General features: G+C 36.7%; 1 protein-coding gene across 1 annotated transcript in view; it reads right to left on the bottom strand.

Annotated features, from left to right (window-relative positions):
• The window catches only part of UHRF1BP1L (UHRF1 binding protein 1-like), a 45717-nt gene extending 35268 nt beyond the window's left edge, over nucleotides 1-10449 (bottom strand). Inside the window, exons 1-6 of the mRNA XM_009870267.1 lie at nucleotides 10440-10449; nucleotides 9462-9492; nucleotides 6779-6941; nucleotides 5692-5730; nucleotides 2497-2588; nucleotides 821-1010 (exon numbers count right to left, since the gene is read on the bottom strand). Coding sequence (XP_009868569.1) covers nucleotides 821-1010; nucleotides 2497-2588; nucleotides 5692-5730; nucleotides 6779-6941; nucleotides 9462-9492; nucleotides 10440-10449 — 525 coding nt within the window. The remainder of the gene's footprint in view (nucleotides 1-820; nucleotides 1011-2496; nucleotides 2589-5691; nucleotides 5731-6778; nucleotides 6942-9461; nucleotides 9493-10439) is intronic.
• Nucleotides 10450-10958: the final 509 nt, after the last annotated feature.

Consider the following 10958-nt stretch of genomic DNA (forward strand, 5'->3'; position numbering starts at 1 on the left):
AAAAAAGCAACTACCAGACGCCTTAACTCTGAGTAAACTCTGTTCTTGAATAACAATGGACAAACATGAGCAAAATTTGAAACACCTATTTATCCAAGGCCAGATGCATGCTAAAATATGCCTTTCTCAATTCAACATAAAATATTTAGAATCAACCTTGCACTTAGTATATATTTTACTGTGGTTACATGGGAGCAGAAGAATGGTGTACAGCAATCCGGGATTGCCATGTTAAGGTCTCTGAGACAGCAGAAAAGTATACCGTTTATTGCTATTACTTTTTTTCATACATGTTATTTAGTTATTTCCAAGAAAAACATTTAATTCTTGCATGGAAACTTTATTAAAACTTTGAAAGAGCTGCCTAAAGAAAAAAAAATCCTTATTAGGTAAAACCTCACAAGTAAATAAATAATCAGTTAAAAGTTTTTTAAAAACAATAATAAAACCCCAGCTAAACACCTTATCCTTCCACATTTAATAGACGAACCTTCTTTCTTTCAGTACTCCAAATCTGGTTGAATTTGCATTTTAATATGGTCACAAGCTCAGAGAACAGTACAAATGCTGGCCCTGGTCTTTGCTGTTCCCTATCCATCCACTTTGGCCACTCGTGCAGACGTGACATTTGATCTGACTCCCATCCATCATTTTTACATCCTCATGTTCCCAGAGTAGAGATGAAATTACTGAGCACAGAACGTCTCCCTTCCTAGTGACAATGTGCTTCCTAGACTGTCTAAGGTTGCAATTCAATTTCATCCTCCTTTACAACAAAATCAAGGGGGGAAAAAAAAAGTTAACAAAAGACAGTATTTACCTCTCCACGTTGAGCTTCTTGTATTCTGGTGAATCTGAGGTCAGCATGTTCCCAGTTTGCATTTACACTATATATTCTCAGCTGGGAAAGTTCAAATGAAGCATTAAAGGCTTTTGCGCCAATCCTTATTATAATGGAGTTCACAGAAACCGAAATGCCTTCTACCACTTTTTCAGCAAAACCATATTCACTAAAAAGTGAAATGTCAACATATTAAATACACATCTAATGAAAGGGCACAAAATGAAGCTTGCTAAACAGCTGAAATACAACACAAAACAACACAAAGTAAGTTCCTAATGTATTTTCTAGTTATGAGGTTTTGTTAAATATACTTTATCTGATTTACAGTAATTTCCACCCTATGATCCTACTCTCAAAATAGTTATTTTAGAACATATCTGGATCAAGATCAATCTCCATGAAGAATAACATTTAATGCAATTTTCCCAGGATACTGTTTTATACATTGATAAATGTATAAATAAATAAATATCTTAGACATACACAAATATAACAGTCTACAGCATTATGTAGAAATCTTACTATTCTTTTATGTATACATAAGGAGCAACCCACGTTAAATGAATTATTTGACAATTCCAGTCTGGTTAGTATTTATCTAAGTAAGTTAATTTATTCTGCCCATTAAAAATACTATCTTTAATATATTCAAAATTGTATAAAGTATTTGCTTTGTTTCATTCTATAGAAGAAAAGCTACCTAAAGGGCAGTTACATTTCTACACCAAATCAACATGCATTCCAGTATTAAAAAAATACAGCAGTTGCCATTAATTTTCATTAAAAATCTTACACGTCCTGACTGGGTTAGATTCATTAAATGAAAAACTGTATTTTAAACATTCTTTTAATATCTAGGATTTTTGGCCTTTTTTTTTCTCTGCTTGTTTTAAACGTACAGTTTATGTGTTTCGTCATTCTTTTTTCCTCTTTATAACTTCCATCCTACACAGAATCTCTATGGTAATGAGTTTCCAGCTGTACCCTACGCATTGTAGAGGCCCAGGGACTACTATGACATATTACATAGAAATTAAAATAAGAAAAGCAATTGTATCGTCATTTTCTCTGTATTCGGGTCCCTATGCCCACTGAAAAATTGTTTGGGTCCATAAAAAGGAAGTGACAGGGTCGTGAAGGGGGTGGAAATCACTGATGTAATTCTATACCGTCCCACCAAATTACTTGAATTTTGGGCTACAGAATGTGCATGAAATCCTTCAGCAAGTTTTGGCCTATACAAGAAAGGAGACAGAACTTTAAAATATCACACTAATGAATAGCCCTTAATGCTGTTCTCTAGATCTAACAAAGGAAAAACTATTATTTTTTAAAACACATCCCAACATTATATATATTTTGAAAATACGTTGAAGACAAGATACCTTGAATTTTCAAAAAACCTTAATTTCAATTAAGCTTACTACATTTTCGATGCAGTAGTCACACCCATACGAAACATGCCTAGAAAGCTCCTTACATGGTTCAGACCTTTCCAAGCTTAGGTCTGGACAGTTCCAGCATCACTATACACATGTAACTCCACTCACAAGTAATAAAATAAAAATTTGGGGATCTAACTGTTTCATAGTAATTTGAAACAAGTAATCTAAACCTTTTTGGATCCATTGCATAAGAGTATCACCACTGACCTCTGTCCAGATGCAGTTGCTATAGGAGAGGGACCATTGGGGGCACGTGGCTCTTCACATGTGCTCATTTCCATTACAACTTTATCCAAGGACTTGAAAAACAAAACAAAACAAAAAATTGGAGACCTAAGAAGCAACAAAGTAAATGGATGACATATGAAGAATGAAACAATCAACCAAGCAAAAAAAAAAAATCACTTGAGAACTTTTTCTGAAATATACATAATCCATTTCTTATCATGTCAGTTACCACATAAACTTCTGTAACAATTTTTTTTTAATTTGTTCATATATTTTTTTAATTTTTGTGAATTCTAACAGACCTCAGTCAAATCCTGAATTACAGAATTCTTGATTCCTAAGTATTATTAGTTCATTGCACTTACTTTCAAAGATTGCATTTCAAAAAGGGCACGATTTAATGCATACTCCTCTGGGTTTTCTTCCTATATGGCTGTTCTTTCAGTGAAGTACTTAAATACCTCCTGAGTTTTCTAAATGGTTCAGTAAGTTCAGTAGATGCTAACAGAAAATATTTCAAACTAGTCCACTAAAATTTGTGATAGCAGATGAAGTTTTGTGCTGTATCTTTAACACAAAATCTGAATATGTATAATATGTACACATATGAGCACGTATACACTGTGTGTGTGTATGAATCTCAGTAGATCTAGTAAAATAAGCAATTTCTAAAAAGATACATTCTATTAAAATTTGCAACGCATCGTATTATAGTAAACTTGTATGCCATTATCGTATTCTTTGTACTTGAGGTGGGACCCTTTGAAAAGAAGCTAGGAATTAAGCGAATGAGACACCTAAATCCTATTTTAACTGAAGGCTATATTTAAACAGCAGAAGTATAACATACATTTTAAATAAGGCACACTGACAGCGGGGTGAACAGAATGGGAACAAACCAAGTGTAAAACCTTATTCCCAGCAACTGAATAAATTCAAGAATCTCCCAACTTGCATTACAGAACTTGTGACCTCAATTTATCATACAACTCAGGAAGGTTGTATGAAATCTTGCATTTTGAATAAGCTTCCAATGGGACAACAGCCACTATTATTTCCCTGTCTAGATCTGACTATACCACCCCTTCTGAACGCCTCCATTTACCCCCACTTAGGTCAGATGAACCACACTAAAAAGCTTTGTGCTCCATTTCAGACCTTCCCCGATTCAACCTGCCCTACCTATCAGACTTCATTATCATACTGTGTTAATCGTGTCCATCTTCATAATCCACTTGGCTCCACAAGCATTTTTATGCGCTACTCTTACCCATCAAATGCCCTGACTACTATTCATAAACTCTTTACTCTGCATTTATTTATACTGCACTATTATTTTGATGCTTAAGGGTAGGCATTAGCTGTTAACAGCAAATTTGCACATTTCTAAATTACTTCTCAGCTGTCTCAATGCATGTTGCCTTGCAAAACAACAACAGAGGAAAAAACAACAAGAAAAAAACCCAATCCCTTAGTTTGAGGGCAGTGGAGGGCAGAGGGAAGCCAAGATTTATCTGAACATTTCTGGATATTTGACTACTCTTTTCAGGTTTCTTAATTTAAGACCTTTTCAACAATTTCCTTTACTACATGACTAGTGCAAAGAACAGCAGGACAGTGATTTAAAGAGTTTGTGTAATACAAATAGGAGTTAATGAAGGACACCTGGAAATCAATATCCATCTGTTCTTTTCTCACTGGCAACTACTGTACGTGGATACAGAAAAAACTGCCGCATAGCATCCTTGCGCCCCCAAAGCACTCTTGACAATTATTTTGTTTAGAATATAGAAACAGAAATTGATTATAAGCAAAGATAACTTAATACTTGCCAGTACATTAGCAGATGGATTTTCAGAAGGGCAACTCAGGTCAGTGAAAGTACCTTTGCTAGACAAGCGAGTGCTAGTTACCTCCTAAAGCTACACAAACAGAGGATGCTACTGCAATCTAATTAAACTCTCAATAGCAAAAATTTCCCCATAAAAATAGTTCAAGTTCAGTGATACTATGAAGGGTTGAACTTGGACATTTAGGTTATAGAATTCCCCTTCCTTAAGAAGTCAAAAAGGCTGTTGCACTGTCTGCCATGGAAGAGTGAACTTTCGTTATCAATTAAATGCATTTGTTCAAGGAAAGCATTTTGTAAAAAAGGTGACCTTGAAAGTTATCTTAGCCTCAAAGACTGCTAATGTAAGTTCAATAGGAGCAAAGCAAACAATCAGGCCTTGATACGGTAGGTCAAAGTATATAATCTCTAAGGATAGCAAGGCTTAAATTTATTTCCTAATTTGGCAGCTGCATCTTACACACAAGAGGTTGAATCACCCCACCTTAGCATTACCAGACGCTAAGCTCTGTGTGTCAGGAAAAAGCAGTACAGACGTCAGGACATTGCAACTGGGTCACCAGCGAATGCAACACATATATAAAACAACATGTCTTTCCCAAGTCTGATTCAGAACTAAGGAATTACAAGCACATTCAGGAATTCACTGCAGGACTGGGAAGCACAGCAGTGAAAGGAATATTCGTTCCTAAACAAGTGCAATTAAGAATGTTTAGCCACCATCAAGCAAATCACTTCTGCTCCTACCACACTTCTTACTAAAGAATAAAATTAAAGAAATACAGGAATTAGCACTACGTCTAATTGTTGCTGAGTTCTATTTATACATTTTACATCCTATTTATATCCAGGCTGAATCCTAGGCTGTTACAGAAAACCTGTAAATGTTAGTTATAGTAGGTTTGATACATATGAGATCATTCAAGTAGAGTACAGATATAGAAGAGTCCTTAGAAAAGATAGCTAGACTAGATGATCTCTAGAGGTCCCTTCCAACTCCAACAAAAACACAGGCAGGAACTTGTAAAAGGGTTAGCTGTACAAAAAATTACCTTTCAGGTGACCCAAATTAAGATGTAATGACTGAAGAGCCTGACAGAGATTAGGTAACAGTCACACATTATGGTGATGACACCCAAAGCTACAGATCAAGGAAAGAAGCCCGCCAACAATAACATTAAGGCATTTTGTCTTGATCTGCCACTACCCAGAGGACACTTAGTAAAGGGCCATTAATGCTCCAGTTATTTCTAAAGTCAAGTCAAGAGAACTATGTAAATATTCAGCTACACAGAGTATATTTAGGAGTTGATCTCAGAACTCACCAAGCAGATGGGATGGGTTTTCAGTTTTGTCCATGGTATCTGGAAGGGAAAACATGATTCTAAAGCAAAGTAAAGAGTAAAAATACAATAAAATAAAGCATTTGTTCAGAATGTGTTTTATGTATACAAATATAACTTGTGTAACTTCTAAACTCAGAATAATATCACTGTTAAAATATCAGGTTTATCTGAAAATACTATAGAGTAAATTTATGCACACAAAAATTTATTTTAGGTGTTAAAAACAGAACTTCAAAATCTATGTATCACTGAACAGAAAACAGAGGAACAAAATAGAATCCATCTCTTCAATACTGAATTGTCAAGCATCAGAAAAGGCAACACCGTCTTCCACATTCTTTCCTTTAAAAGGAAAGAAAATCCACACTTGCTCTGTTGGCCTGCAACTGCTTGTATGCCTGCAACACAGCATCAAGTTCACTGCAATTAGAAAAATCAGGACAATCTCCCATTGGGAGCGGGGGGAAACAAAAACAAAAAAGACAGAAGAGGTGCCAGAGTTTGACCAGATTGTAACTTCTGTCAAAAACAAGCCATAGCTTCATTTCTTACTCTCATATTGGTATTATCTAAGAGAGATTATATTGATTCAATTCTTAGCAGTCACAAAGACCAAAAAAGTAGTGACTACTAGATTTTGAGTGTTTTCATATTTCTCACAGACACCGGAATCCTTCAGAAAAGTATTTCTGCAAATAGAAAGGTAAAGCAATAGAAAGAGAGAGGTAAAGACAAGAAATAATACATAAAAAAAAGCAAATAATAAATATAGTAGACTAATTACTAGGGGCAAATACAGGCTTTTATGTCTATCTCTATTTCAGAATGTGTAGGAATAAATTTTACTCAAAATAAAACAATCACTGCTTATTTTCGTTGCTTCCATATGTATTTCATGTCATCACATGAGAAACAAAGATGAGTAAGAAATTATTGCTGGTAACATCTTTGTTTTTCTCATTTCTCTGATTTTCCATTAATACAAAGTTGCTCAAAAGTTCACAGAGACAGGAGGAAAAAAAGAAAGGTTTAGCTAATTACCATTTGGGCACAATAAAGCACTCACCCTAATGGATGCTTTATTGCAAAAGACCTTGTTTATAGCAAGCCATGTTGGAAGATCCAGCATGTTCTGAAGCACCTCTTGATCCAGTTCTAAATTGGTCAGCTGACCTTCCCCCTTTAACGTGCTCAGGTTGATCTTGTCAGGTGACAGATTTTTGGTGAACCTAAAAACAAACGTGCACCTTAAGGAAATCCATATAAAGCAATCAGAGCTGTCCCATATATAGCTGATAATTTAACTTAAAGCAATGGTCTGGGGGCAAGGTAATTATCTTAGGGTCTTATGTACATTTTCACCCTGAAAAGAAATGGTACCATGGAATTGCTTTGTCCCTCTGAATTTTTGCATCTCATTAACTCCATTGACAAATACATAAATAAGATTAAATACATTATAAGGTATCTTCTAATTCACTGATCACACAGAACAAATCCTTGATTCGAAGTATTTTACTATTTATTTTAAACTATATAAAGGCAGAAATGCATCTATTTCACTCTTTCAAAAGGAGAAAAAAAAATCCAAATCCCCTACAAGTTATACTGTTACTCTTAGAGGAAGCAGGAGTGGATTGGAATTCACCGAGGAGGAGTAACAAAAAGCTACTCCTCAGAAATTATACCTTCCTATATATATTTTCAGTTAAAATCTTTAAGTTTTATTTACAATATTCAGTAGGTTTATTTACAATATTCAGTAGAATTTAATAACATTCAGTAGGTTTATTTACAATATTCAGTAGAATTTAATAACATTAATTAGAAATATAGATACATGCATACTTACACACACATAGCAGCATAGTGTATACAAAGTACTGGATGAAAACGTGATTGAGTGATATGAAAGGGCTAAACCCCCAACTATTTAAAAGAGTATAAATGCAATAAATTTCATTATACTTCAAAGGCGCTATGATTTGCTGCATCAGTAAAACATTCCCTCAGTAACTGCAAAATATAAAGCCTCCTATCTCAGAAATAATATTGACAAGTCTTATCTGTCAGCTAATTCAAATTTCTAGAAGAAAATAAAGCAGCCTTTGAATGCTTTCAGTCACGTCATAGTATCTCTCACTCTTGACTTTCTAGATGATGGTCAACATAAGGATCAAAAACTGGTGTTATTTTAAAGTCAGATTTATACAGTGAATGCCAAAACATTCCGCCGTTACACACACGTGTAGAGTCTTCTGAGACTCACGCTCTGTGGAAGAAGTCTCCCTGAGGGTTCCCTGCTGGTATGCCACACCAGAAATGCCCCTCAACTTAGAGGCAGATCTAACCATCATTTTGGTCTTAACTGCAGACACATCACAGTGAAACCCAGGGGATCTACAGGAATGGGTTTCCAAACTCCATACTAAGAAAGACACTAAAATACCATTAAGGAGGAGAATGGAGACAGCAAAGCCAATCTTGATTTACTTCTGACATCCTGCAGACAGACAAAAATAGGAGCCAGTCCCTCCCAACAAGGAGGAGAAGCAAACAGAGAAAGCAATCTCAACAAGGAGCATAGTTTTTTCCATTTCTATTTTTTTTTAATTCTTCCAAGAGTGTTGCTTTGATTTTGTTACCTCTCCTGCAGTCAGCAAAAAGAAAAATGCTCCGAGTGCTGCTTCTTTCACCACAGACCTACGTAAGCGGATCTCCACCTGTGAGACTACACCCTTCATTTCAAGAGTCACAGAAAGAAACTCTTGAACAGGTGAGTTGTGAAAAGGTATTTCAGGTGTAGGCACCTAAAGCAGTAGATCTCTTCGTTCTACTTTGCACAGCTGGAATGGGACCAACAAGTGGATGCTGAGGAGACTGTGGCGTTTCCCCCAAATCCATAGTAACTGCACAGTATACAACAACAACCACATCTGCTTTGTCCATCTGCTTTGTCCAGAGCCAGTTTTCCACTGAGGATGCCAACGCTTTACATTTCTGTGCCAATTCCTCGCTCCTTCTAAACTTACTTGTTCCACAGAATACACTTTTGTTTGCCTGATAGATATTTTTGGCACTTTAGAACTATTTCATACTACTTGATGTAACAGGGAAACCTTTTAGTTCTATACAGTGGTCTCAAAAAAGAAAAAAAAAAACATATTAGAAGTTGGCCTATTTGGGCAGCTTGCCCTGCAAAACATGACGTGATCATACCCATGAGTTAGAATTTACAGGAATTCAGATCTTCATGTATAAAATTAAAAGAAGAATTAAATGACAAAAAGAAGAGCATTTTGAACTAAAAATTTTAAAAGAAAGCCTTAGGGCAAGAACAACTCTCTAAATGGTGTTGTTCCAGGATCCCAGAGTACATCAAGCCAGGACACGCCTCAGTGGGTCAGAGCGCTTTGCCTTTTCTTTCAGTCAGCAGAGAGAGGGACAAGATGTGCCACAGGCACACAGATGTGCCTCTAGCAGAAGTTCTAGTGAACTTGCCATGAGTCGGTATAATCGTCGCTGACAGAATTGTTACCCTGATAAAACCTGCAATTTATTATTTTAATGCTTTTAACTTTTGATTTGATTATTAAACTGTTAGTATTGTCCTAAATATTGGGGTGTTGGGAGATGTTTTCTAGTATTTATTGTCAGGCAAAATCTAAGGACGAAGAGGCACCATGGCTTTGGACCATGCCAAGTTATCTCAGTATCTAAACGACTATTGTGTCTTGTAGTACTGTAACTTAGAATGCTTCATTGCTTGAACTTTGAGAACTTCCCACACTATCATATTTACAATACATTTTTTCTGTAAAGTAGAGAGATACTTCCCATAAAGTTGATGTGGAATCATGTAATTCTGAATTTGCAGTAATTATAAATCTTTGATCGTGTCATAATGTTTCATGATTAGAAATTTTTGATCTGGGAAAATCATTTCAAAATTCTCTATGAACTTTTCACAAAGCTACTCTGAACTAACAGTATCACCAACTTCACGATATGCACTCATTCTTCTGTCAAGCTCCCTCAGCTTGACATTTGTTTTTTCACCCTGGTGTTCATTCCTTAGAACAAGTTAATTATTTCTTACCAACTTCATGATATGCACTCATTCTTCTGTCTGACTTGGCACAGCTCCCTCAGCTTGACATTTGTTTTTTCACCCTGGTGTTCATTCCTTAGAACAAGTTAATTATTTCTTAAAAACTGGGTCAAACTGGGAGCAGAGGCCTCAACAACAGGGCCATTTCCTCGCACAATATCCTGTGAACTCCTGGCTGATGTTCCTTTTCTAGGGAACAAATCAAGTGTTAATACCCACTACTCAGTACAAGAAGTGAATCATAGAATCTGTTAGGTTGGAAAAGACCTTTAAGATGATCAAGTCCAAGCATTAACCTAGCGATGTCAGGTCCACCACTAAACCACGTCCCTAGGCACCACATCTACACATCTCTCAAATACCTCCAGGGATAGTAACTCAATTACTTCCCTGGGCAGCCTGTTGCATTCCTTAACAACCCCTTCAGTGAAGACATTTTTCCTAATTTCCAATCTAAACCTGCCCTGGTGCAACCTGAGGCCATTTCCTCATATCTTATCAATTGTTACTTGGGAAAAAAGACCAACTGTCTCACGAGTCATCTAAAGCATAACAAAAAAAGTAAAAGGGAATGGTTTGGGTTGGAAGGTACCTTAAAGATCATCTAGTTCCCAACCCCCTGCCATGGCACCTTCCACTAAATGAGGTTGCTCAAAGCCCCATCCAACCTGACCTTGAATACTCCGAGGGAAGGGTTATCCACAACCTCTCTGAGCAACCTGTTCCAGTGCCTCACCACCTTCACACAACTAATATAAATCTGCTCTCTTTCAGTTTAAAGCTACTAGCCCTTGTCTTCACAGTACGCTCCCTGATAAAGAGTCCCTTCCCATCTTTCTTACAAGCCTCCTTTAAGTAGTGAAAGGCTGCTATAAGGTCTACACTGACCCTTCTCTTCTCCAGGCTGAACAGCCCCAACTCTCTCAGTCTGTCTTCAATCAGTGAGGCGCTCCAGCCCCTCAGTCGTCCTCATGGCCCTCTTCTGGATCCACTCCAACAGGTTCATGTCCTTTTTATGTTGGGAGCTGCAGAGCTGAACACAGTACTGCAGGTAGGGTCTCCTCAGAGTGGAGTAGAGGGGGAGAATCACCTTCCTCAGCCTGCTGGTCACGCTGCTTTTGATACAGCTCAGAAT

The sequence above is a fragment of the Apaloderma vittatum genome, unplaced genomic scaffold, assembly GCF_000703405.1.
Source record: "Apaloderma vittatum isolate BGI_N311 unplaced genomic scaffold, ASM70340v1 scaffold1025, whole genome shotgun sequence".
Classification (NCBI taxonomy): domain Eukaryota; kingdom Metazoa; phylum Chordata; class Aves; order Trogoniformes; family Trogonidae; genus Apaloderma; species Apaloderma vittatum.